This window comes from Geotrypetes seraphini, chromosome 2, assembly GCF_902459505.1.
Source record: "Geotrypetes seraphini chromosome 2, aGeoSer1.1, whole genome shotgun sequence".
Taxonomy (NCBI): Eukaryota; Metazoa; Chordata; class Amphibia; order Gymnophiona; family Dermophiidae; genus Geotrypetes; species Geotrypetes seraphini.
The window spans coordinates 414,873,901-414,901,561 of record NC_047085.1 but is presented as its reverse complement, the minus strand read 5'-3'; the positions used below and the strand labels follow the sequence as shown (position 1 = coordinate 414,901,561).

General features: G+C 40.6%; 2 protein-coding genes across 2 annotated transcripts; one reads left to right on the top strand and one right to left on the bottom strand.

The window, feature by feature from the left end:
- The first annotated feature begins 7,343 nt into the window (after window positions 1-7,343).
- On the top strand, window positions 7,344-13,161 carry DLX6 (distal-less homeobox 6). The gene is made up of 3 exons (XM_033934085.1): window positions 7,344-8,199; window positions 9,242-9,435; window positions 12,425-13,161. The coding sequence occupies exons 1-3, from the start codon at window positions 7,785-7,787 to the stop codon at window positions 12,674-12,676; spliced, it is 861 nt and encodes a 286-aa protein (XP_033789976.1). The 5' UTR covers window positions 7,344-7,784; the 3' UTR covers window positions 12,677-13,161.
- Window positions 13,162-22,016: 8,855 nt separating this feature from the next.
- On the bottom strand, window positions 22,017-27,299 carry DLX5 (distal-less homeobox 5). The gene is made up of 3 exons (XM_033931076.1): window positions 26,204-27,299; window positions 23,904-24,088; window positions 22,017-22,672 (listed from the first exon to the last, which is right to left on the bottom strand). Exons 1-3 carry the CDS (start codon window positions 26,577-26,579, stop codon window positions 22,340-22,342), a joined length of 894 nt encoding a protein of 297 aa, XP_033786967.1. The 5' UTR covers window positions 26,580-27,299; the 3' UTR covers window positions 22,017-22,339.
- Window positions 27,300-27,661: the final 362 nt, after the last annotated feature.

The following is a 27,661-nucleotide window of genomic DNA, read 5'->3' as shown; positions in this document are numbered from 1 at the left end:
GCGCCAGAAAAAGAACCGAATCGAACCTGCATAGTCATTTTGTCAAAGGTCATGACCTTCAGGTTGATGGGGGTTTTTTTTTTTGTTTTTTTTTAAAGAAAGACAGACAGCTTTTTACATTTTTTTTTCCTTTGGTACATCTATTCGCACAAAAAAGTGTAAGGCGGTATTCCTCTCACATAGAACATAGTAGATGACAGCAGATAAAGGCCCGAATGGTCCATCCAGTCTGCCCAACCTGATTCAATTTAAATTTTTTTTAAAAAAAATTTCTTAGCTATTTCTGGGCAAGAATCCAAAGCTCTACCTGGTACTGTGCTTGGGTTCTTACTGCCGAAATCTTCAGCCCATCTACACCCTCCCAGCCCCTGAAGCCCTTCCCAGCCCATCCCCCACCAAATGGCCATACACAGACAAGGAAGGAATAGGAAATTGTTTGGAGCTATGTAAGTGAGAATTAATGTTTCCCCCCCTCAAGTAAACCTGGTATTAGGCCTAGTTATTGAACTGATCATGATGCGGCATACTGTTCACGCACACAAGGCGGGTAAATGCTCGAGCCAGGTTCTTAGTGCCTGTCTTGAGGTCTCCCTTCACATTTGACTTGGCGAATAGAGATGAATTGCTCAGGTCGTGCTTCAGCGCATCTGTCAATGTACGAGTGGATGGATACAGTCTACACTCCAGGAACAGTCTAAAACCTAATTCAATTTCAGAACGGATTTTTACTATTAAAAACGCTGCACTGCAACACATTGAACTAATCTAGCAGTAAGGTTTTAATTACAGTGAGGGTTTCCTTACAAATCTGTACAAGAGACAGTGGCTGTCTCTCTGTGGATCTTTGCCTTCTGAAATCTATTATTTTTGACCCATGTTACAATATGGAAAGCTGCGTGTGTGATCCATCTGCAGTATCTCCCGGTTATTCCCCCCCCCCCACCCTCCCCCCCTTGCCACTTCCTTCACACTAGTGGTAAGGAAAGCCATTGACGCCTGCCTGTCTGTTATAATGCTGGTGGGTTGAAATCCAGAAGAGCCCGCACTATACTTCCTGGCGATTGGATTGGCAGCGTTTTTAACTCCCAAACATCTCCTTAAAAATAGTTTTCTTTCATACTGTCGATATGACCTCTTCTTGTGGGATGCGTGCTATCCAGTCGGTTATTATTAAAGAGCAAGGCAGTAGCATAATGACAACTGCGTGCCATAAATATAGGCTTTTAAAGCTGCAAATGTGATTAACAGATGTAGCGCTACACATCTTATGCTCCGTCTTGGTTTGGGGGGGAAGGGGGGAACTAAGGGGAAACTGATGAGGAGGCTTTGGCTGCCGGGGGGGGGGGGGCTTTGAGTCTTAGAACACCAGCCACCTTACGAGCCAAATACAGGAGGTATTCCACACCTCATCATGGTCTTCGCAGGTTGCCTCAAGACAGCCGATCTCCACTGAACCCAGCGGCTCAGCAGGAGCTATTTCAATAACCCCTGATCGCAATAATATAGAGGGAGGGAAAACAGCGTTTCGAGTGCTGCTTTTTTTTATTTATTTTTTTTTGCATATGTATTTTATGTTACAGAAAGTGTTTGTTGTGTCCAAGCCGACTTTTCACCCTAAGGTGCGTTTTTATTTTGGTTTTATGATCCCACACCCCTACGGAGGGGGTGCTCAGAAGTTCTCAGCCCAACCAACTTCCTAAATTCTGAGCGCTATTTTGCCACTATAGCTGAAAATAGTGTTATCTTATTTGGTTAAGTGGCAATTTGCAGAAACGAAATTCTGTATCGTTGTTGATTTTATTTTTTTAACGTTGTTTCAGATCATTGATTGAACCATATCCAAGTCATTCTCTTCTTGGTTGGGCTGAGAACTTTTCAGCGCCCCTTCCTAGGAGCCAGCTTTTCAAAATGATTGGGGGGGAGGGGGGGTGGTGCTAAATCCAATGGAAATTACTCATCCCTGGACATTCAGTATTGGAGGTACTTAAGCACCCACAAAGTTGGCTCCTATGCTGACACGTATGCTTAAAAAAAAAACAAAAAACACTTTTTTGAAGTAAAATATTTTGTGACTTTAATTTGTAAGATTATATAAAAAGTAAACTGAATTTTCTCTTGTGAAAGAATAGTTGTTGCCAGCTGTGCTGCTAACTGAATCTGGACATAAAACACACCGTTTCTGGTGAACAGGACAGCCCACAAATATTAATTAATGAGCTGGTAGACTGCGATTCTTTTTTTCCCCCAGTACATTAACTAGCATAGCTCAACAGGCCAAGCGTGTCACAACTACAGTATATTCAAAATTGACTTATTGTTTGCATACGTATATTGTCTTCATCCTCTCCCCGCCCGCCCCCCCCCCCCCCCCACCTGTTTGTTTTCGCAGTGGAAGTCACAAGCAAAGACACCAAGGCACGTCTACCGTGAAAAATTAAGGGCTCTTTTTACAAAGGTGCTTAAGGCCTTAATGCACGGAATGGCGTGCGCTATAATGCCCCGCGCGCTAGCCGCTACCGTCTCCTCTTGAGCAGGCGGTAGTTTTTATGGTGGCGCACACTATAGCATGCGCTAATCCGGTGCGTGTGCTAAAAACGCTAGCGCACCTTTGCAAAAGGAGCCCTAAAAGTTAACTGACTCCTATGTAAATTGGACTTTAAAGGCCTTTAATTCCAAAACCATACCTGTCAATAGACATTCTGGAAAAAAAAAAAAAAAAGACACTATGACTAGAGCCTCTGGGACTGATTTGTTGAAGAGTCCACCCGTTTCGTGTCAGTGTTTTTCTCACTGAAAATGAAGGGATGTATTTTTTTTTTTTTTTCTGTTGCTGATAACTCTGGAGCAAAACTGATGCCAACTGTTATCAAATCGCCCTCCAGTCTGAAACTGAAAGGGCTTTAAGAGATTTGAATCCGGTAGTTGATTTCTCATGGCTGTGTAGGCCTATTTAATTTGTTAAGGGTTTTAAAACAAGTTTTATCCTACTAAGAGGTAAAAGTATACTCATTACTCCCTGCAAAGGGACCCCAGTTTATCTGTCTCACGCATTAGTTGGGTTTCAGCAGGTTTTGGGGGGTGACAGAAACCTAAGCGGCATCAGGTATAATGTACCTGCTGCCTCCAAGCCCGTTCGAGTTGGTACCTAACAGAGAAGCTACTTTTTCAAAGACCAGAACACTACAACGCATAAAATATACAAATACACCTTGTTCCCAGTGTGATAAGCGACAGCAATTTTCTAAAAAGGAGGGGGGGGGGGAGAACCTGGGAAGCAGAGTCATTATGAATTTACTCTATTTATTGTTGCAGAAATCCCCTCAAATTGACTCACTAGGATCAAAATCAAATAGGCCCCCGGAGTAATCTGCTGTAAGTAGCCCAGCATGACGATGCTAATGAAAGAAACTTCGACAGAACAGCATAGATGGTTACCCCCCCCCCCCCCCCAAAAAAAAAGCCCAGTCAAAAAATGAAATAGCAGCTCTTACCTAATAAAGCTATCTTTTACCTATTTTCATAATTTACATTTCTCTGTTCCAAATGTTAACTCTCTGAAACAGGAGTATATGAAGCTGAAACCGGGGCCTAACCAAAAAAAACCACTTTCTACAAGCATTAGGAATTGGATCAGAACATTTCACCTGTTCTCTCTGCTCTCATCTGAAATGGCTTAAGGCAGATCATTTTATTGACTTTTAGCTGGCGGTGTTTTATATTTAAGTCATTAATGCACAGGTTTATCAATGGATGGCACAAACCACTGGCAAGCTCATTCTAATTTTGCTGCCTAGACCACAGAACAGTATTTAACAAGGAAAATCCTTAACTCCTTCTTTGGGCCGAAAGCCCGCCTTTGACCTTTGAGTTTTCTGGGCAGATTGTCTTGAAGGGAAGGATGGGTTCTTTGGCTTCTAATTCTGAGGTAAATTTACATAAAGGAAGTTCTTAAATGACAGATAGATAAGGTACTTTTATTAAAGTACTGACATGCATGACTGACACAAGCAGATAGAGTAGGCCTTAAAATTTGTATATCTATAAGAGAGAACATACCTACACCTGCCATGCTCCTAAATAAATGCTTCACCTACCAATCTGAAACAGATTGCCTTTTCTTAACCTGTCAGCCTTTTTAGAATAATAAAAAGCCAATAAAGGTCCTCTCCTAGGCAGGAATTGACCTTCTCAGTGGGGGAAAGAACATACAAGAAGCCGGTGCACCTGAACAATAAGCGGCTTTTAGAAGCCCTCAGAGCCCAGAGATGGGCAATAATTAACCAGGCGACAGATACCTCCTGGCTATGAAACTAGAGTTCATCACCTTAGACTTAAGAGAGGACACAAACCTCTTTTGAATTTGTATAGCCTCAAAAGAAGAACCCCCACAGCATTTTACAATCCCTAAGGTGTGGTACCCTTTAGAACTGAAGTTTCCCAAGTGTACAAAAAGCAAACAAATATTACAACAAACTCCACTTCTTTCAGTCAAGAATCATTAAGGTCAGTTAATCAACACTGGGAAAGGGAGATGAATGAAGACAGATTTCTATAATTAAAAATTTTGGAAAACTGCCAGAATAGAAGCAGGTTCATTCTCTGGGATAATAAATGTTTCTATGTATCTCTACCTGCATATATAATAGATGGAAATAGATATACAGATATTATCAATTATGATCATTGCGTTTGGACAGTTTGGCAGTGTTTTCATCATAATATTTACCATCACAAACATATTCTTGATACTGCTACCACGGATTTACTAAATCTTCCCCATTATTTCTAGACTAACATATTTTTTCTTCTGTACGTATTATAGGTGGAGATTCCTTCCAAAGCCGAGTCTTCCGATTGCATTCTGTAAATATTAAATATTATTGCCCACGGGAATTGTGCAATCAAATTCCCTGCGCATAGCTGGTTGGGGGGGGGGGGGGGGGGGAACATATCTTATACTCTATTGCATTGCAACTTAAAAAAAAAAAACCAAAACGTGGAGAAATTTAGAATATGTGCACCTGTAAGGAAAAAAAAAGTCTGTTATGAAACAACAAGTTTCAGGGTATAGAGCTATGAAACTGCCTCATCTAGCAGTTCACCTGCATACATTGCACAGATTGTGAATAAGGTCCCAATAGGAACAGAACACTTGAAGAAAAGAATATAGCCCTTTTCTTTTCCTTGTTTTCTCCCTTCTGTACCAGTTTGAACATTTTTATTCACTGTAGGTTTGTAAACGCGTAGATCAGGTTACTCTTTCGCGTGCTAAAGTGGAACTTTTGTTAAAAGAAAGAGAACAAGGCGGGCACTTAAAACTCCATTCAGAGTTACTGAACCGACTCCAGAAGCTCAAGAAGTTAAAGACTGATCAGAGCAAACAAAAAAAAAAACATGGTTTAAAAAAAAACCCTTCATAACAGGCCTTTGCAGGGGAAAAAGAAATGCCCCCTATATTCTGAAATACTGAGAGAATATTTTGCATATGCAGAGGAATCAATTAGCATAAAACCCCTTCCACAGTACAGTGAGATATGCAAATGGTTGGATCTCCTTGTGACATATCCATCCCTTTAAGATTTATGATTCATAACAGTGCAGCCAGGGGAGATAACTCTCCAGGTGATGTTTCCAAAAAGCCAAGGCTTCTTTCTGCAAAAGCTAAAGCAATTCCACGAATGCGACTATTACTATATATATATATATATATATATATATTTTTTTTTTTTAAATCTTCTGAGAAGGTTGTAATTTAGTCTAGTGTAAGACTTCTCACACAGAAAGATTTGTCGAGCTGCTCGCCGCCTCCACTTTCCCAAGTCCAGTCACCGATGGTACTTCACAATATAATGTCCACATTCTATCGATTTATATACATCAGATTCCACGGCCTACCTGACTTTTTCGCCAGGTCTTTAGCAGATCTGCCTGGACTTCATGGCTTGTTTGTGGCTGCATGCACGAGAAGGGTCGAAACGTGCGAATTACATAAGAACAAGCTCCACAGCATTGTGCTCAAAAAAAGTTAATATCTTTCCCCAGTCCATCATTGAGAGAGAAGTGGTGCAAGCAGCTGGATGTTCAGATATAAATCCCCTTGCAAATAATAAATGGATTAATAATAGCAAGGTATGAAGTTCTTTTTATAGGGAAAAAGAAGAAGGCGAATTGAAACTAAACGCTGCAGTTAGACAACCATTTTGATAAGAGGATAATTGAGGCGACACTGGTGTATAATTAGAGGATAATTTATGCTATATCCACTTTTATTCCACCTCCCAAAATAAACCCAGTCCATAATCATTACAGGCAAATTGTTCTGAATTTTATAACAGCAATTTGAACAAAGTACTGCAGTTAATCATGGGAGATTTTTTTGTGTATTCCTGATTAGAGGTCTAATTGCCTCTTTCTAGAAAGTAAAAATACCTGCAAAACGACTCTATTTTTATCATTAACAATGTTGACAATAAAATAAAATCAATTGGAATTGTAATCTGAAGACAAATTTAAGACGAATGCACTTTCCTTCGGGTAGTTTATATTGTAATCAAAGATTTGCCAAACCACGAACCACATGTATCATTTGCATACATTTGAAAGCATTACACTAGCTTCTGTTTTCAATAGTAAAAAAATGCATTACTGTCAGTTATCCAATGACTCACTTAAAATAGCTGGCTCCCTTGAACGTGCATGCTTAAATGCAAAATGTAATTAAGTCATGGAATACAAAAAACAACTTATTTTCAGTTTGAAAATTGGCATTCAAACCCCGCTCACCAATATGCAGATTGTACAGCCTGATGCCCAGGCACTCTGTTGTGAGTTAACATTAAGGGGCAATTTTGGCATGGAAAATGTTAAAAACCCAGCTTAAACAGAAGCATCACTCTGGGCAGGTTTTAAAAGCGTGGTGTGGCTCAGTATAGTTAAGACCTTAGGTAACCAGTTATTGCATAACATAATTATTTTTTTAAACTCCCACTCTCCCTTTAAATTGCATTTTAAACGGAATAAAGAAATCGCAGGCTACGTTGCCTTCTGAATTAATTGGTTACTAAAAAGAAAAACAGTGCAACCCCAGGCGCTTGAGCTGGAGAAAGAGAACTAGTGCAGCTGCGTGGCGAATGAGGGTCTGGAAAGAAGCGCATTGGTGCTAGGAAAGCAAGCACAGGAGCAGCGGGGGGGGGGGGACCCCCCGGTAAGGATCAAGCATCAAGTCGGAAGACGAGAACCGGGGAACGCTGAACGGAGAAGGCACGGGGTGCCAAGGCGGAGTTGGGGGAAAAAAAAAACAAAAAAACGAGCGCCGGGAGCGCGAGCGGAGGCGAAGGTGGGCTAGGACGTTCCGCGCCGCGCGCGCGCCTGGGGAAGCGCCGGGCCTGTGACGTCAGAGGTTGAATGACCAATGGGAAGGCGCTGCCCTTTCGCAGACAAACCAGTCGACTTGTGGCGTCTGCCAGGAGTCTAAAAGCAGAAGCTGAACTTTAGCAGAATCCACCTTAAAAAAAAAAAAAAAAAAAAATTCCCTGCCTTAACTCCAGAAGCCGAAAACAAGTTGGAATTAAAAGAAGCGAAGGAGTGACAGAGAAAGAGCCTCTTAAGGAATCCTTGCTCTTGCCCCCCCCCCTCCTCCCCATATTTAACTAGGGCCTCTCCTTGGTGCGGGAGCTGGGAAGGGAGGCAGGGGATCACCTTAAGTGCGGGGTAGGTGGCCGGCGGGAGCAAGGAGGGGGGGGGGCGGGGCTGCAGGCTCGTTCTCCCCAGCGCACGAAAGTTTGATGATGACCATGACTGCGATGGCTGACGGGCTGGACGCGCAGGACTCCTCCAAGTCTGCCTTCATGGAGTTCGGCCAGCAGCAACAACAGCAGCAGCAGCCGCCGCCGCCTCACTCCCAGCAAAGCTCCCCGACCATGGCAGCCGGCCACTATCCTTTGCACTGCCTGCACTCGGGCTCGCACTCTCACCACCACCACCACCACCACCATCACCACCAGCACGACGGCTCTGCCTACCCGAGCTCCAACTCGTACAGCCGCTCGTCGCTCGCCTCCTACCCTTACATGAGCCACTCTCAGCACAGCCCCTACCTGCAGCCCTACCACAGTGGAGGTGGAGGAGGAGGAGGAGGAGGAGGCGGCGGCGGTGGCGGTGCGGCGGCGGAGACAGCGCAGACGAGAGCAGAAGACCCAGGTGAGGCCGCCCGCGGCTTCCAGCCCTGCCATCGGGCCCGGCTTACTCACTAGCTCTGCATGCCGATTCTCTCTCTTTCTCGATCGTGCATATGGGGATTTTTCTGTAGCTCCCTTATTTTCTTGGTGGCTCCTGTAGAACCAACATTGCCCTATCTCTGTATCTATCTCACATCTGTTGATACAATTGCTTTGACAAATCTAGTCTGTTGTAAACAGCACGCATAGACAGCTAGAGATACCTATAATCTGAGAAAAGTGATGTCCTAATTTCATGAACCATATGAAGAAGATGTGGGTGTGTTTCATAATGTTGCTTTTCGATGTACTTTATACAATGGCCTACTTTTTTTTACCACAATTAATCACTAGCAATTATGACTGCTGACTAGTTCTGCTTTGTAGAGAGGTGTTTTCCTATGCTACTTCGGTTGCTCTTCACTTATTTCCCTATGCCTAGCTATTTCAAAGCATGAGCAAAGTGAGGATTGACAGCAGCGTTGCTTCTTTGTTTGATTTACGAAAACTTGAGTGTTGAATGGCGCTTAATTTGTATCTCTGCTTCATATAGATGTATATTGCTTAGCATATGAATGAGAGCACAGCACTGAATCATTGAGTGTTCACTCACTGGACAGCAAATTGGTGACATAAAGTTAATTAGCCGTGTAAACATTTTGTTGGCTAAGTAGATCTTAGGTCGGTCATGAAACAATATATTTGGAGGTACAGGAAAGCACCCAGTATAGATATTACATATTTGCTCTTTGTACTGTAATTTAGGAGGCTTCGTCAATCAATGCCCATGATAATAATTAACCTCAAATAATATAGGGAATTATTGTAAGATTAATACTGATGTTTGAGCTTTTGTTGCATGTTTTGCACCCAGTGCATTTGTTTTTGGAGATAAAACAAATTACAGTTTGTTGTCATTTTGCTGTGCATAAGAACACGCAAAACCAAATACATTTAGGCTAATGTTGCAAAGTCAATATGTGGTTGGATGTTTGCTGACAGGAATGTCAAATTTGTGTTTGCAGACCAGCAAAAAACCACAGTGATCGAAAATGGAGAAATCAGATTCAATGGGAAAGGGAAAAAGATCCGCAAGCCTAGAACCATTTATTCAAGTCTACAGCTTCAAGCTTTAAACCACCGTTTTCAGCAAACACAGTATCTGGCACTTCCAGAGAGAGCAGAACTGGCAGCTTCCTTAGGACTGACTCAGACACAGGTAATTATCAGCAACTTCAGATCGCTGCAGTCCAGACAAAGAAAAGGCCAGTTACACTTCCAACAGAATTCTAACACTGGGGACAGAATGACAGAAAATGCAGGAGAATAAAAGTAGAACATAAAATGTGTTTTCGTAGGAAAAGAGGTAAAACCCGATTGAATCTGGGATTCTTCATCAGGAAAGAACAGGACTGCGCATATTCTTGGAAAAGCAACTGACCACTATATTCTATTCTGTTCTGGATCAAATTTTGTTTCTGAGTTGAGAATGAACTGGTGTACCAATAGTATAAGAAAAACTTAAAAATAAGTTACATTTGATAATGATTGGTTGCTGAAAACAAATGGGACTTAAGTTAAACCATACAAGTGTGGAGAAAGCATAGGCCTTTTGATTTGTAAGAATCAGAGTGCCAGGCCATAGAAATAGAAAAAATTAATAAGCAGTTGTAAAATCAATAGTTAAAAATAACTCTGTCTGATAATGAGTCAATCGCAGCATCTTCCCCGAGGCACAGTGGTAATAGAGGGAGGAACATCAAAGACAAATAAGTACAAAATTATAGCAGGTTAATTCCTATTTGAATGTGATTGGTGCCCTACCAAAGTCCGAAAGACATGTAAGCCATTATAAACTACAAGGAGAGATTTTTAAAACAGTGAGACACAAATCAAATACTAGTGAGAAATAAACCAAATATCAAACAAAATCACAGGTTGAATTCAAAATGACCATTTAAAAAAAATTGATCTTATTATACTGAATTTCACATTTTGATCACATTTTGAGTTTACAAAATACACATTTCAGGTCTATATTGAAAAAATCAGAGCTTTATCAAAAAACAATTTTTCAGTGAATGTTTTTGGTTTTGTCAAGGTCTTCGTTATAGGAAGGGGGTGCTGAAAAGAAGAGAAGATATAGCTCAAGCAAAGATCTGAAACAACATAAAAAAACACAGAATTTCATTTCTGCGAATTGGCCCTGAAGGAAATAGGATAACACTTTTTTCCAGCTACAGTGGCAAAATAACGCTCAGAATTTAGGAAGCTGGTTGATGGGGCTGAGAACTTTTCAGCATCCCCCTCCTAGACCAAAATATTCGATGTATCTTACAATACTGTTGCTGTTTTGCAACAAATTCTCATTCGTGTACTACTGGACTCAACAGATCCACTTTTCTTAGTTACCTCTCACCAAAAAAATAATTTTACACAGTAAACCTTATTAGATATCAGTACGGATTCTGTTAAAAAAAAAATGCATTCAGGAGTTCTTTAATGCTGAGTATTTATTTATTTAGCTCGATTTTAAGAATTTCCATTTCAAATATTAGGCTTGAGTAAAATAATCTTCAAATTGTATGTACAGTGCAGACTTTGCGGCCTTCACTGATTAGAGCTGAAGAGGCCATTAAGGAAGGCATAAGTCCTGGAAATCCTGCTAGGGTGGGGATTTGGGGTTTTTTTTTTTTTTGGCTATATAACAGTCCTGCTAGGGGGGGGGAGAAATCTTGAAAATGGAGGCCTACTCGGTGAAAAAGAACTCATTTTTCTTTGTAATGTTTAGGATTATCGATTATTTTTTTTTTTTTCTCCTGCCCTGTTGGGCCTCTTCAGGATTTCTCTCTTTGTGACGAGAGACATCAATAGACGATTTTAGGCTGCTTAACAGAAGCTGCACTAATTTTGATGCAGGGAGGAAGTACTTGAAAAATGGTAGGCCAAACATAAGCCACCAGTGCAGTGGTAATATGCCTTCTGACTGCTATATGTTTTGTTGAATATACTACCTGATCAGATGTGTTGCTTAAACGTTCCAGTATGGTTGAGGTCAACTGAAAAGGTATGATGGGATATAAATAAAGCTATTATTACATATTAAGCCAATGTGAAAATGCACAATACAAATTCTTCTACCTTTTAAAAGCTTGGTTAGAATGGGGGATAGTTTTATTTTGGGATGTAACTGGCCAAAAATATTTGTATCTGTGTACATTGTGACATCATAACCTTTATTCTCTTTTTAAGGGGAAAATGGTTGCTTCAGGGGTCTTCCCAAATCTCAACTTATTTAACTGAGAGTTCACAAATTCAACTGATATTTCGTGATAGAAATATACATATATTTTCTTTGAAAAGGGAAAGTTGCAGGTGGAAATGAAAATCCCGACAAAATGATTGCCATTTAAGGCGGCACATCTTCCTTCTCTGGCGACTTCATCAAAAGACCACTCTCTTAAGTGACATTTTCTAATGCTGCCTCACAGCTATGTAGGTAGCTCTGTGTAAATTTACTTGACCTGACATTGTTAGATGTTGCATTCTGACAGTTCTTAGGCTATATTAATTTATTGTCAATAAATCATCCTGTACTAGTGTGTAAGGGAAAGGGATTGGGACTTGTATATACCACCTTTTTGTAGTTATACAACCACACTCAAAGCGGTTTACATACAGGTACTTCAAATATTTTCTCTGTCTGCCCGGTGGGATCACAATCTCTCTAATGTACCTGGGGCAAAAGAGGATTAAGGGGTCCTTTTACTAAGGCATGCTAGCCGTTTTAGCGCACCCTAAATGCAAACGCGTCCATTATAGTCTATGGATGCATTAGCGTTTAGCGTGTACTAAAACGGCTAGCGCACCTTGGTAAAAGGACCCCTAAGTGACTTGCCCAGGGTCACAGGGAGCAGCATGGGGTCTGAACCAACAATGCCAGGGTGCTGTAGTTACCACCACTAGGCCACACTCGCTAGAAAGAGAAACAAATTGAAATTGAAAATCCTAGACCGATTCACATGACTCTGAAGCTCTCTTTTTCAGTTTCAAAATGGGTATAAGATAGACATCTAAGAGAGTCGAATGACCCCCCCTCGTACAAAAATATATGTCTTATTTTGAATCTCTCATTCACTTTCCCCTCTGTCCCTTTAAAAACTGTAAGAATAGTGATTAATTGTCTGATATTGTGTTGTGTTTTCAAGGTGAAGATCTGGTTTCAGAATAAGCGTTCCAAATTTAAGAAACTATTAAAGCAAGGTGGTAATCCACATGAAAGTGACCCTCTGCCTGGCACAGCTGCCCTGTCGCCTAGATCTCCAGCTATCCCTCCAGCCTGGGACGTTTCGGCTTCTGCAAAGGGAGTTAATATGCCTCCCAATAGCTACATGCCTGGCTATTCTCACTGGTATTCATCTCCACATCAAGACACAATGCAGAGACCACAGATGATGTGAAGCGTCCAAGAGAAATAAGTTCTGGTGAAGACTGTAGTCCCAGTATAGCAGAAGTTAAGTGTCTGCCGGCACTGCCAGCTAGCAGGCTCCAGATGAACATGGGCGTGAGGCCAGGACACCACGTTTCTGAGCGACCTCCGTGATTTAACTTGAATTTAGAAAGACCACAGTTCTCATACTGGTGCACGTAGAACACACTTCTCTGGGATATTTTCCTATGGACTCAGAGGAAACGGTCTGTTCTCTTCAGAGTTGTGTACAAGAGACATGCAGCAAACTTTTAACGAAGGGAGCCCAACGCCTTGCAAAGTTTGAACTTGCTTAATGAGCTTGAGGCACTGCAGATAAGAGGCTATCCTGCGTTTTTATGTACCAATTTCAAGACTGGGACTATATTAAGGAAGGAAAAAAAAACCTACTTGAAAGGCGATTATATTGTAAGATTAAAATATTGCCACAAGGCGGATGCTGCGTATTTTAGGAAGCTGCAATGGACTATTAAGGCTCAAGAAACCACTGTTTTTTTCCCCCTAAGCTCTGAAGGGAGCAAGAAAGAGTAGCGAGCAAAGGACTTTTAAAGGGGTATCTCATTTACAAAACGAGAGAAATTTATATCCTGAACACATGTATATATGTTGAATTCTAGTTGTATATACTTTGTATGTTTTTGTCTTCTTTCTTATATGGAGTAAAAGCCACGAAACATCTAACGTGTTTTATTTTTTGTTCTCATCAGACTTTAGTTTCCAAAAACAATAAAGGCTGCGAGTGCACGGCGTGTAGTATATAGAAATAAAATCAGCAACTATTATTTTGTTAATTTTTTTTATAATGTGTTACAATATGATTGGGCACCTTAATTCATAGTTAACAATTAGAACATGTCCAGTCACTTCTTATGCTACTGCATCAGGTCACATGCACATACCAGATTATTATAGTGTAGTCTATACATAGCTTTGCAAAAGATAAAACACAGGGCTTCCTTTTATTTTGTGCAAATGACTGCTATCTTATTTAGGATTTCATCTGGCTTATTCTCCTGGGAAGTTCATATTGTGCGTTTATTTATTTATTTTTACAGAAAAGCATTTTTCTTTACAGAAGAGAAAAAAAAAGATATACATATATTTACGCACACTGTACATGTATAGATGTATGCATATCTTTCTTTCTCTTCTTTTTTTTAAAGAAAAGAAACACTTTTTTTTCTAAACTTTTAAAAAATAAACGCACAAAATGAACTTCCCGGGAGAATAAATTCTCTCAATATGGTGTAATGCACAGGAATAATAAAAATGGAAAGTTCTTTCTTCAAGTAAGCAGGAAGCCCCATACTGTGAGAATTAATAGGCACAGACCTGGGCATCCTTCAAATTATGAACCTTGAAACCACGGAGCTATTTATCACAATTCAATAGTCATCCTCGGAGTGCTCGATATAATGACAGCTACATAAAGTCGTGAAAAGGACAGTCACTATAATTAGACACAAAGCAAAGATTACTTACCAATATACCAGGTCTTTTTTTCTTGTTGTTGAGCAACTTCTATGCTCAGCCAGTCCCCAGAATGGTTTAAACCCCATCAGGCTTGTCATTTTCTACGTTTGGTATTGTTACATTAGGAAAAATGTTTCCTTTTCTTTTTCCCCCTTCCTACTGTGAAACTTTGGGCTCAGAGCTCCCCAGGATCAATTCTGAACAAAGCCTCCAGCTGCAGTCCTATCCAGTTTAAAGCAGACATTGGGGACAATTTAAGGTTTTTATCCACAAGAACGTTTTTTCCATTCTCTTAAATGCAACCATAATTAGAGTAATTTTTCATGTAGCCCGCTGATTACAGCGTTTCTACCGTCAAAGATAATTACCTGTAATTTCCTTCCACTTTTAATACTAAAAAGCCATCTTTATTTAGATTCAGGAACAGGAAAGGCGAAACAAAAGAGCAAAATTATTCTGTTATTCATACACAAATTGCAAAGATGTAAGACCTAAAATTGAAAATTAACCAAAATTATTATGCTGAAAAGAATGGAAGAGGCTTTAGAAGTACAGCTGGTACCGGAGCTCGCTGAATTATTCAGATTATGTTATAAGTAAAGCTACCATGCATTTAAACCAACAATATTTGGAAGAAAAATCAAATATGGTATGCGTAAGCTAAATATATATACCCATATAAAATTCAGCCCAAAAAACATACATCCTTAGAACATGTGGTGCATCTCTAGACACATGAAGCCTTTTAATTAAACATTTTCAAGGAGAATTAATGATCATTGCACATATACCCCAAATACGCCACAATAATGATTCATTCTTTTTTGTAAGCCATTCCAGATAATTCTGTAAATCACGCTTTTATATTGGGTCATGCTTCCTAAAGATTTCTCTGATTCTTTTATGAACAAAGCCTTTGTAAAAATGGGTCCCTAAATGCACCCCGATTCTGTTCCAAATATTGTGTCTCCATATATTATTACTTTAAAATTATGCCTAATAGTATTAGGAGTGGTGAATTCATAGATGTAGCTAAGTAGATGTACTCTAAGAAATGCTCTTGGCCTGTCTTTGCCTGTTCTAGCGAAGAAACCAAATGTAGATTAAATTTAGCTATTCCATGAAACAGCACCACCTACAGTCAACACAGAGGTGGTTTTCTTTATCAAACTTCAGTGTTCTTTCTTTCTTGTTCACATAAAAATTATTTCTCAAATTCATATCATGTTCCAGGAATATTGTAACTATGCTTCTACTCAAGAAAAATAAGTGCCAGCTAGTCTTTAAAGTTTATCTATTTTCCACAATGTGAAATGACTCTTTTTTGGAAGTCTATTTTTCTGAGGTCACATTCCGCCAGAATCTCTGTTTACCTAGAATATCAGGTCCTACGCACCTTGCTTGCAAAGGGAACTTGCTTTGCAGTTTCACCAGTCACCCAGTTTTCAAGTTACATGCTATGAGAGCAATCTCTAGACTCAGGGGGGATATGAACTGCACCTGTCCTTCTCACAAATGTGAGCCCTGTAGTGCAGTGGATGCTTGATCACCTCCAAATATTAAGAAAATGTTTCATATTATGCAGAGAATACTAATTTAGGTTGTCTAGCACCCCCTATAATTTTGAAAACAAGAAAATCTGTTGTGTGTGATTCTCAATGTGGATGCAACATAGCTACTGTATCAAGCATTGACTTCTATTAGAATGCAATAAGTATATGAATGCATCTTCCAAGAAATGCAGTCCACCCGTATGTCGCGTTTACTACAGGATCTGAGTTCAGCTTTATTCCCCAAGTACCTCTTAAGCCTTTATGGAATTGATTTTTAACTTACACATGCATGAGTTGCTAATGAATATTTGAAGGAGGAGGCTCAACTTTACCATTACTAGAAAAATTATTATGATGTCTCTCTCTCTCACACACACACACACACACACATTCTCTCTATCTTCTACCTTTCCTGTCATGTATCTTTCAGCTAACTTTTCAGGCATACTATTCTCTTCCCGACACTAGCTGTCAGAGTATAATTAGTACAATCCAGGCTAGTCATATGGTGAGGTCAAAGTTTTCATTCTATGCACTAGCCCCTCTATAGGCTGTGAGAAAATGATACACAGCAGATATCTCACAGCATAGGTGTGCTAAAATAAACCTCAACAGCACAGCTAAAAGATGCAAGAAATGTTTTTTTGTTTTTTTAAAAAAACATACACAAACTTACCCAGGTCAAAATCTGTTAAGAAACGATCTGTGTCTCGAAAAACCATATAGTGGAGTGGAGCAATGAACCTATTTTTTCTCTGTTTCAGGGCAGACGCTCTTTCTCTGCATTCCTGGTTGAGTGAGCACATCCAGGTGTGAAATTGTTTGCACACCCCAGCACCTCTTATATTGCCAGCAAAATTAGCTGTTATTACTGTCACTGTTTAGTGATGGTTAGCTTGATAAAAAAAAAAAAAAGCCTGCTGTAATCAAGACCTGGCGCATCTTTGCAAATTACAGATAATTGTAAACGTCCAGATTATGATAATAGCATCCTAATCCAGCCTACAATGTAATTATTACAAAGTGTTACATCTGAAACTGTCCAGTAGGGCTAATTCAGCCATTATGGAGACCCCATTTTTGCACTGCAGCTGGGTTGCTGAGTGCAAATGCAGGATTGTAATTTCACTCTGCACTCAATGAATAATGGTCTGGGAAGGAAAGGAAAAATACAAAAGTGAAATGTGAACACTAACAGTGGCGATCAAATCACACTCTGAAGAACACCAGGCAGTTGGATTCATGTGCACTACAAGAAAAGAGAATCGAATCTATAACGCGGGAAAGTATGGAAGCCCTGCGGGACCCAGCTGCAAAGCTCAAGTTCTGTGATCTTAACAATGTTTCTGTTAGTAATAACAATTACTCCGACGTATTGTAGACAATAGATAACAGTCCACTTTCCCAAGGCTTTTTTTTTTTTTTTTTTTTTTTTGGGGGGGGGGGGGAAGGAGAGAGAGAACAAGGCACTCCAGGAATCTTTTGGTATCTGGAAAAAATTGGGGCCTTAAACAGAAAATTAAGTTGTTTGAATCTTATGAGCTGGGAAAGTCATCAGGTTCTTGGAAGAAATTTATTAATTGGCGTAAAAAAGAAAAGAAAAAAAAATCCGGCCATTGAAGGCAATGTCTGTAATCTCATTAGCTTTGATTGGGGGAAATGAATGAATGAATACATAAACAAATAATAAAAACGCATATCCATTTTACATTCAGACCTGTATTGACCAAACCTTAACATTTATTACTCTTCGTTTTTAGGTTTGAGATTGGTACCATTTCTGGCATTAATTGAAATCGAGTATAACCTGTAGACAGTCACTGTGTGCTATTTCGGGAGCAAGATGAGCTACAGATGGCGCCCAATTGTAAAGTAGGAGAAATCTGTATCTCAGGATAGCGGTTTTCCTATTTTAAGGATTTCATTTATTATCACCATTTCATATGTATAATATTTTGTTAATAGTTTATGAGGTAGAATCAATCTATCTAACACGAATCTCGTGTTATATTTCACTTTTTTAACACATATTAATATTGGATTGCATAGATTCATCCCAGGATGCATAAAATGCATTACATTTGCCACACATAGGAAAATGCACTAATGAATACTGCAAGTTGAACTGTACTCTCTCTGTAGATCAGATTAGAAATGAATCTGCATTTGGGCACATTCGTGTAATTAGACATTTAATTTCAGGAACCTTGTACCAGGGTCCAAATGTGTGGCCTCTGGTTTAAAGATGTGCCGCATCTATGACTCTGGCAGAGAGAACAATCAAATAGTCAAATTTCAATGCAGGTACTAGCAAATACATAACAGAAGCATTTATTATGCAATACAGCCCGCCCCACCCCTTTCCCAACAAAAGACTTCATGTAAATTTTCAGCAGTTCTCGTCTGCACTGTTGATTGACCTAAAAAAAAAAAAAACCCAACCCAACCCTTGCTCGTAATACTAATCCACACAGCATCGAGCATACCGTGTGCAAGTTCTTTGCATTTCACTGAAGCAAAGCGCCTTTTGCAATTCATAACCAAACAACCTCGTAGGGCTGCCTTTAAATTGTGTAGAAACAAATATTTACTAAGTACCACCGGTGCATTCACGTTCTTCATCAGATATTCGTATCGACTCTCTCTGGCTGGTGCCAGAACTGAAATGTCCCATAGTCTGGAGCATAATTTCTTTGTATGAGATGGTAGAAGCATTAATTCGCTATTTATTTATTTTAAACATCTATAGACCGCTTAATATCTAAGCGGTTTCCAGCAAGCAAACATTCATAAAAATTAACCGTAAAAACATATTAACATAAAACCAACAATCTCTATTATCCCATTGTAGTAGCTGGAGTGGCACCTTGTGGTGACCGGATGTGTGAGCGTTTTGCTCTCTTTTCTTAGGGAAGGTATTGTGCCCAGGCTGGTTTCACTGGAGTCAGGAAAAAAAATTACTGGCAGCCTTCTCGGGCGTAGGTGTTTATAGGGATGTGTGTGTGCCAGGCCATTCCTTTTCTAGGTCAATGCCTGTATATGCTTTGTTATCTCTAAAGCAGGGGTGTCCAACCTTTTGGCTTCCCTGAGCCGCATTGGCCGATGAAAATGTTTCTGGGGCCGCACAAATGCGCAAACGCTGCAGGAAGACACAGGAGGGAGCCGGCAAGATGGTAAACACCCGGGGGCAGCAGAGGAAAACACTGCATCACCCTCGACCGGGGCCGCACAAAATATTTCAAGGGGCCACATGCGGCCCTCGGGCCGCAGGTTGGACACCCATGCTCTAAAGCATTGACCCGTGTAAAATGCTAGCAGTTCTTTTCTTGAGCAGGCAAAGAAGGGGGAAAGAGGAAGACAAGGGAATATTTAGCAGGAGGCGATGTTGAGACCGGTGCCACTAAGAGCTAAGGTAAAGGCTAGTGACTATTCAGGCAGTGAAATGGAGGGACTGATTGGCTGTGCAGAAGGCTGGATGTGAACCCAAGTGGAGAAGGTGGAAATGGAGGGCAAGGTCAGGAAAGTAAAGCTGGGCTTCTGGATGAGGTGTTGTCAGGATTTTTCTTTGAAGGTTAACTTAACAGGATTTGTGTGGTTGGTCTCTCGATCAGTCCTGGAGTCTCTCTGTACCCACATGAATTTGGTTCTCTCGTATCCTTTGCACTAGCAAAAGTCAAAGGGGGTGGGGGAGCTAGCAGACAGGCACAGATAGAGAATGATATTGATAACAAACTAGTACCCTCTAGAACCTCCCACCCCAAATAGTAATTTAATTTGAATTTAACTGCTGAGTTACATTCAATAAGTTAGTGGGCCAGAAACATCAATAAAGTTGCAAACTAGTTGTCCACAGAAAGGCTACATTGTGTCAGAGCCCATTTTAACCCCCTCCCCATTCCACGAAAATTAAAAAAAAAAAAAAAACAACCCTCTGAGAATGAGGCGGGATATTGCTTGCATAATTTTGTGTGGAAAACCTCTAATCTTAGAAGCTGAATGCAGTGATCCCGGTACAGAAGGCATATTTGTGTGAAGAGACAGGAAGTTCTAGAAAGGTACCAATTAGTATCTTACACAGCCTAAAACCTATAACACTGCTTATATAAATCCTTTCTCCTAGGAAGACACTGAACTCTCCTTTCTATTAAGATCAAATGAAACATTGATTCAGGCACAGAATATGAACACGACTAGATGGGGATGACATACACGCGAAAGTGCGTTTATCGCAAAGAAGTCCAAAAACCACAACTCTACTACGTGCACCCTGGAGCTAAGCATTTCCTCCTTGAAGAAATGTGCGATCACATAGCCTAGCGTCACTACCAAATATCTGCGTGACGCCTACATCCCTTAAAGGAGAGACAAAAGCATCCCTTTTTCTCTCTCGCCCTCTGCAGATTCCCCAAGAATATACTGGATAGAAACGATTCCGCGTCTAGAGCTCAGAAGCTTCCTAAAAAACCATAGCAAGCAGAAATGGGGAAAAAGTATTTTTATTGCAAATTTTAAAGGAACCTGCTTTGAAAGACGTGTTGCATATATAATTTAAAAAAATACAATAATTTCCTTTTAATGAAGGTACAGCTAGTACTGTAAGTAATAGTTTCAGCTATCTGTACTGTAAATGAGAATCTAAGGTGCGCTAAGATGCGCTATCGTTTTTAGCACGCGCTAAATGGAAAAAACTAATGCCAGCTCTATGGAGGCATTAGCGTTTAGCGCCTGCAGCATTGCAGCGCACGCTAAAACCACTAGCGCACCTTAGGGGGGAAAAAAAAATATCAGGAGATAACGTCTTCCTACAAAAAGAAATACGATTATTTAAAAACCTATGTTCCAGGAGTCAAGACAGTTATTTACTTCGTTCAATAAATAAATAAATACACGGAGAAAATCATCCACCTACCTAACTTGTCCAGCAAGTCACTTAAACTTTCTCTCTCCCTCTCTCTTCCCTCCCCCACCCCCTTTCCTTCATTGCACAAAGGGCATGCACGCATTCAAAATACCTTATACGCAGAAACACCCCCCCCTCAAAAAAAAAAAAATTAAGAGAGAGAAGTGGCATCCATGGAGACACGAGTTTGTGTGTGTGTGTGAGAGAGAGAGCGAGAGACAGAGACAGGTAACTTTGCCTGAGGGTACAAAGCGTGCCTTTTCAGGTCTTGTCTACAACCACTGTGGCAGCTTTTACTGAAATCCTCAGCTGACAGGATGCAATTTTTTATGTTCTAATCCCCAAAATGCCTCTGTCACATTTATGGCTGCCGTTCTACTTGCAGTGATAAATTGCTTCTAGTTTTCGATTTACTATTGAAGCATTTTCACAAGCATTGTGCTTTACGTTAGAAATAAATTCAGAGCGGTGGCTCTCTGATTTGGGTCACAGTTTTTACACACAAAAATAAGCAGCACCTGTAATCATAAAATACATACAGTCTATGCCTAAAGCCAAATGTTTTAATTGTCAAGTAGTTCGGAAGGTAAATTTTAAACTGCTGTTTTCTATAAAGTCCACCAGTCGCAAGGTAAAACAAAGTAAAGCAATGAATAAAAATGGAGGAATTGGATTTCTTGAGAACTGGGATAAATAATAAAAATAAAATAGGTAGAAATTCATCTTAAAGTGCGTGAAGAATTGCTTTTGACAGCTGGGCTTTTATTGTTTTCCTTTTGTTGCTGATGGCTTTTATGATTTTTTTTCTATTCTGTACATTATTATTTACATTTAAAAAGTATCTCCTACAATTTTTTTTGTTGACCCTTATTTCCACCTAATTAACGCAGGAAATCTCCTTGTCAAATAGTTTTATATTTGTCTCGTACACACTTAAACCAAAACTTGTATGATGGTTTTAACCATAATGATCTGTAAAGGAATCTATAAAATAAAGCTTAGATTCCTTAAACTCCTCTATCAGGCCATGGCTCTCCATTAGGACCAAAAAGGCACCATAAATAGCTCTGCAGAGATTTTACCATTTTTGAAGCTACCATAATTTTAAACTAATTATGACCAAACTACCCTTCAGTACTGTTTCCTTTACAAAGGGTAAATGTTTCCTCTTAAACCCAAGATCTTTATAAATACATGTTATTTGCAGCAAGCTAACAGCATTAGCTAAACTTCAGACCAAATTTTATGTGCTAGAATAGTCCTTAAAAATAATCCTAGATTAATGTGACATGGCATAGCTTAGAATCTCTGCTTATCCCCAAAGTCCTTTTTCTAGATTATTTTTTAGGTAAAAAAAAAAAACAAGAATACTTTGGAAACTTTTCTCATGGTCGAAATAATTTTATTTATCCAGAATATACAGTTTAATCCATCTATCTACACTTATTTACATGGTTAAAATAACATTGAAAAAAGTCTCTGGAAAAAAAAAATTGAGGTCATAGATTTCAAGGCACCACTGAAGTGTCCACAGTTGCTCAAGTCCATTTGTTCAAAATAAACAAACAAACAAAAAAGCTTCTTTTGAAATGCAATAAGTTACATGCAACAAGCTTTACACATTAAATGTTTTTATTCCCTTTGAAAAAAAATTGTTTTGTATTTTTCCGTTAGCATAAAAGAGGGGTTGTCCAACAAAAGCGGTGTTCTAATAAAGTGTCCCAGATGCAAGCGCTAAGGGGTGCTGTAGAGAGCCATGAGGCTGCAGATGAGTGTTGAGGGAGTTGGTGCCGGGGTACCAGGGGGCAGAGTTTTCCAGGTAACTGGCGGCTGAGGAGGGATTGGAGCTTTGAGCGTGAGCATGGATGTGAGAATGATGGCTGAGGGATCTGGAGGAGCCCTGAGGTTCCCAAACTACAGGAGACTGTGGAGAATTGCAGGCCATGGGATCGCTGGAGCTGGGACTGTGCTCTGGAGGCAGCTCCCCGTTCTTCATTATCTTCTTGATTTTGGATCTTTTATTTTGAAACCAGATTTTAACCTAAAAATGAAAGGAATGGACAAGAACACAATTATTATACTTGGGTAACATCGGTTTTGCAAATGTTTTGCATAATAATGGCACGATTGGGGTTGATCGGAGTAAGGTCTGAAACGTTTGTGCGCCTTGAAAATGAATATTTTATTGGCCCGGTAAAAATATTCAAACAACTAATTCAGATGTCTTGCTACCTCAAATAAGTTGCATTTTAGAGTAGGTAGTTGGTCTTTTCTGTTGAAATGTGTGTTTGAACTATTATCCAAAAAAAAAAAAAAAAACAACCTGCAACCTCTTTAGAGTTTTGTTTGTGCAAGCATTATCAATGCTGAAAAAATGATTTTAAAGAAAACCACAAAGAGGAGGAAAAAAGTCCTAAACCTCAATTTACCTTACCCATATAATAAAATAATAAAAAGAAAAATACTGGACATATAAAATTTGTTATCCTTCTAACTTTTTACACTTTGGGAAATTAAAAATTACTCCTGGTGTTATGTATTGGCCATTCTTTATGCCGTTTTTATGCATTAATTAAGTTCACCTGCACGGCAAAATGTGGTGCACATCTCAGAGCTGGACAGGTCCCTCTAAAACAGTGGTCTCAAACTCAAACCCTTTGCAGGGCCACATTTTGGATTTGTAGACACTTGGAGGGCCTCAGAAAAAAATAGTTAATGTCTTATTAAAGAAATGACAATTTTGCATGTGGTAAAACTCTTTATAGTTTATAAATCTTTCCTTTTGGCTAAGTCTTAATAATAATATTGTAATTTATAGCTAAAGAGGCATATGATCAAGAAACTGTTTTATTTTACTATTGTGATTATGATAAGCATACCGAGGGCCTCAAAATAGTACCTGGCGGGCCGCATGTGGCCCCCGGGCCGCGAGTTTGAGACCACTGCTCTAACAAGTAATATTTGCTTCTTTTATTAATCTACAGAAGCATCAACACAACACACAATGGCAGTGCCTCCAGCCTCTTCTGACCACCTTACTTCAACCCCCCCTTCTCCCTCCCTCTCACTACAGATGAAAACCAGCTTATTGGTGCAATTTCTTAGAGGAAGCTAGAAACATAGGTCAATCTAACCATAGGATTTATATTTTCCCACATTTCCTAGCAGAAATTTAAAATCTAGGACAATTGTAGTTTTTACACAGAAAAGAGAAAATAAAATTCCCAATAGATGGCCAGATGATAAACGAGAAAGGTACAGACGGGCCTTACCTGCGTCTGGGTGAGCCCCAAGGATGCAGCCAGTTCGGCTCTCTCTGGAAGGGCCAAATACTGGGTCTTCTGAAATCGCCTCTGTAAAGCAGCCAGTTGAAAGCTAGAATAAATTGTTCTAGGCTTCCGAATTTTCTTTGGTTTGCCGTTTACCATTCGCACCTCTGGCTCAACCACTTCTTTTTCTGTAAAAAAAAATTTGAAAAAGAGAGAGAAGAGATTGAAACGAATAATAGTAAGGACAGTGACAACAGTAAAACCAAGGTAATTTCCACCCCCCCCCCCCCACACATAAATAAAGGTGCCGCAGTAGGAAAGAAGCTCAGGGCTAACTCGTTCTCCTAACAAAGCCTTTACTGTTCTCTTAATTGCCCACACGATCTCCATAAAGTCTGTGCTTGCTGACAGTTTACATATGAAACAAAAATAATAGGAAAAGAAAACAAAGAAACAATATATATGCCCAATAAATTCTCACATAAGGTATTTTAAGGTGAAAATTCAGTTTTCTTGAACATGAGTTTGAAAAATATACACGGACTCATTTTCTGTAACCCGGATAAATTATTTTCACTGATTCTTTTTATATTGGTTTTATCGCTGTCATTATCATTATTATGCAATGAGATACTAATCGAAATTTTGATGAACGGTCTCGGGTTTAGGAAAAAGATGCTGTTAGCCTGGAATAATTACATTTCAAGGGAAGCTGTGCTCATTCTTGATTGTTGATTTTTTTTTTTTAAGTTCCCTTTTTAATGATTTTTCGGTAGGGCTGTTAGGTAGCAGAAAAATGGGCCACGAGCGTTCCAGGTGCTGGCACAACAGACAGTGGGCATCCCGGGTACCACCAGGCGCTGCGGAAAATGGATGAAAACTCCAGTCCGGGGAAAGCCGAGACCATAATGAGACAGGATCTGATGGACGAAGGAAATGAGAGGAAGTTCAAGGGCCTCCCCCCCTTTTTTATAAAGGCTTGTCTGTAATTTGGGCACGGGAGCGGTTGCTTTGGTCATATCTGATAGAGACAGCGGTTAAGATACTTAAAAATAGAATCTCGTCTCCCTTCTGAACTAGCAAAGCCGAGTCAGCCTTCTCCTACAGACTTCCTATCACTGCTTAAACTTCCATTGATTTAAGAAAAAAGAGGATGGGGGGGTGTAACTCGAAGCAAGAAGACAATTTTCGGAATGGCATCCTCTTAACCCTCCTGCAGCACACTTTGATGGCAAATTATTTTGCCACAAAACTATAAAGAAGAGCCCAGGGCGATTTCAAACCTCTGTTCCCATCATCACTTCACATCAAATGTTTTTTTTGTTTGTGTTTTTTTAAACCCACCTAAAAGTGAGCAAAAACTAGCAAGGCTGTTTCAGATAGAGAAAACCAGTTCTCCTGCAACGCGCAAAGGTGGTGTTGGAAGCTCTAAACCCATTTCTGTAAAATAGAGGGAAGTTAGCAGCAGCCAAGAAGGATCCCAAATGTGAGTTTTGGAAGGCGAAAAAGAAATCCGGTCAGAGCAGAATTTCCAAACCTCAGTCTCCTCCTAGACCGCCGTGAAATATCTGCGCTCCGGAAAAAAGGCCCAGTCTGTCCACCAAGTTCCCCACGGGCAGCGAGTGGGGGGATGTTTTGGCAACCGAGTACTTCCAAAGACCACAAAGCAGCAGTCTCAGGATCAAACCCGAGTTCCTCCCTTTTTTAGTTTCCTTTCCCCCGTGCCTGTCAAACTGCAGAGGCATATTTTACAGACTCGGTAATCTCGACCATTTTTTCCTCTTTCTTTCAATCCTGCCACCTCATTATTTCTGGAGGAGTTTATTATTATTATTTTTTTTTTATTCTATTTTATTTTTGAAGTTTAAGCAAAATCCCACGAATCCACTGGAGACATAAACCACATCTCCATTCCTCTGCCACGGTGTTCTGAAAAGTCCTGCGGCAGATATATTTTGGTCTCTAAGCAAAGCCGCCGTGCTGTTTTCTTTGGAATTTTATAAATAATCCTGGTGGGTGAGTTTTTAGAGCGGCCGAAATATTCCTGCGGTTTGTTTTGGGTTTGGCTGGAGGCGCCTTAGTCATAAATAGGACAAACTACAAGGAAAAAGAGACAGAGAGAGAGACAGAGAAGAAAGAGAGAGAGAGAGAGAAGAAAGAAAGAGAGAGAAAAAGAAAGAAAGTGATTGGATCAGTGGCAAAATACATGGCACTAACTCTTGGAAGAACCTGTGCTTTCTTGAATACAATTCCCTTTTTCCCTACTCTCTCTCTCCCTCCTCGCGTCTGTCTGTCCCTCTCACCTGGTTGGCCGGCGGGGGGTTGACTCCTGCTATAGGCACTGCTGTACTGGTGGTGATGGTGGTAGGGACTCCCGTAGCCGTAGTCCGCATAGGCTTTGGCCGGGTAGTTGGCGGCAGCTCCGTTCATGCCGTGGTACTGGTACTGGTAGGCATTCAGCGCCTTGCTGTAGCTGGCCGAGCTGGGCGAACAGTAGCCGTGGTGAGGGTGGGCTCCGGCGCCGCCACCCGGGCTGTAGTAGCCCGAATCTGTGGCCGAGGACTCGGGTAACGTCGGAGATTCCTGAGACGGGTGATGCATGATGCCGAAAGCCTGGAAGGGGATCTGGAAATCACTGGACCGGATGGTGGGCAACCTCCTGTCAAACACTCCTGTCATAGTCTGCGGGCAGGGCAAGAGGACGGAGCTGGGAGCTGCGGGCTCCGCTCAGGCTGCCATGCTGGAGCCGAGGCTAGGAGGAACTCTGGCTCTCCCTCGGTGTGTGTGAGGGCTTAGTGAGAGGGGGAGGAGGAGGAGGAGAGGGAGGAGGAAGAGCATCTGAGTGGCTGGGGTTCTTGCAGACTGCTGGCTGGGGCTCAGCATAGGTTTGGTTAAATCCTTAATTGCTCTCTTACGCACAGCAGGGCGGATCGGGTGCCATTGGCCAGAGCCGTCAGCAGCAACACCCTAACTCGTCCAACTAGTTCAGCACAACAAAGCCCCAGTCCAACAACAAGCGAAAGAAGATGAAAACGTCCCACTGAAACTCTTTCAGCCTACCTAGGGCCCAGGACAGCACCCAGCTCCATGGCAGGGCAGCTCAGAGCTTCCTACTGGCACCCCTCCCCCCTCCCTCTCCAGGTTTCTACAGTCACAGGGGAGAATTTTACATGAAGTGCAAGCTCCTGTGATAGCAAGTGCTGCAAGCATATCTTTCTGCCCCTAAAAGAATGCTCCTCTAGCTATCCCACAAGGTAAAATATACTAGAAAGAATCCGTCCAACCACCCAACCCTTATTCTGTTATTTTTCAAGTGAGTTGTGCCAATCAAGGCTAACCACCCACACTTTCCAAGAGGATAAATATTTACAAGTGTTTCACTTTGTTCCCTTTCTTTTTATGGAAAATTACTAAAAAAAAAAAAAAAAGGAAGGACTCACCTTTTCCAGATTGCTAATGGTAGATTATTCTATTTTGTGCTTTGGAGCAGGGCCCCTGCAGGAGTTCAGCTGCAGGGACTGATGCAAACCTTATCTGTCACAGACAAAGAATGAGATCGATGCTGTCTGCAAGATCTATCTAATAAAGCTCCAGAGCTTCAGCTTTTGCTTCCAATCACACATTTTCACCCAAGTTGCAGTAAAACAATGTCTTGAGATTGTTTTTCGACCATAGCACAGAAGTTCCGGCGATTTGATTTCCTGATCCCTTGAAATCAAGAAGATTTTCATCTTCCAAATAAAAATTTGGGAGTGTTTTTT

Excerpts from the sequence above, each read along its gene's own strand:
- DLX5 (XM_033931076.1), bottom strand. The coding sequence starts at position 26,579 with ATGACAGGAGTGTTTGACAGGAGGTTGCCCACCATCCGGTCCAGTGAT. Across the intron at positions 24,089-26,203 it reads ACCCCCCGCCGGCCAACCAG|AAAAAGAAGTGGTTGAGCCA; the intron begins GTGAGAGGGACA and ends TTTTTTTTACAG. Across the intron at positions 22,673-23,903 it reads TGGGGCTCACCCAGACGCAG|GTTAAAATCTGGTTTCAAAA; the intron begins GTAAGGCCCGTC and ends TTTCATTTTTAG.
- DLX6 (XM_033934085.1), top strand. The coding sequence starts at position 7,785 with ATGATGACCATGACTGCGATGGCTGACGGGCTGGACGCGCAGGACTCC. Across the intron at positions 8,200-9,241 it reads GACGAGAGCAGAAGACCCAG|ACCAGCAAAAAACCACAGTG; the intron begins GTGAGGCCGCCC and ends TTGTGTTTGCAG. Across the intron at positions 9,436-12,424 it reads TAGGACTGACTCAGACACAG|GTGAAGATCTGGTTTCAGAA; the intron begins GTAATTATCAGC and ends TGTGTTTTCAAG.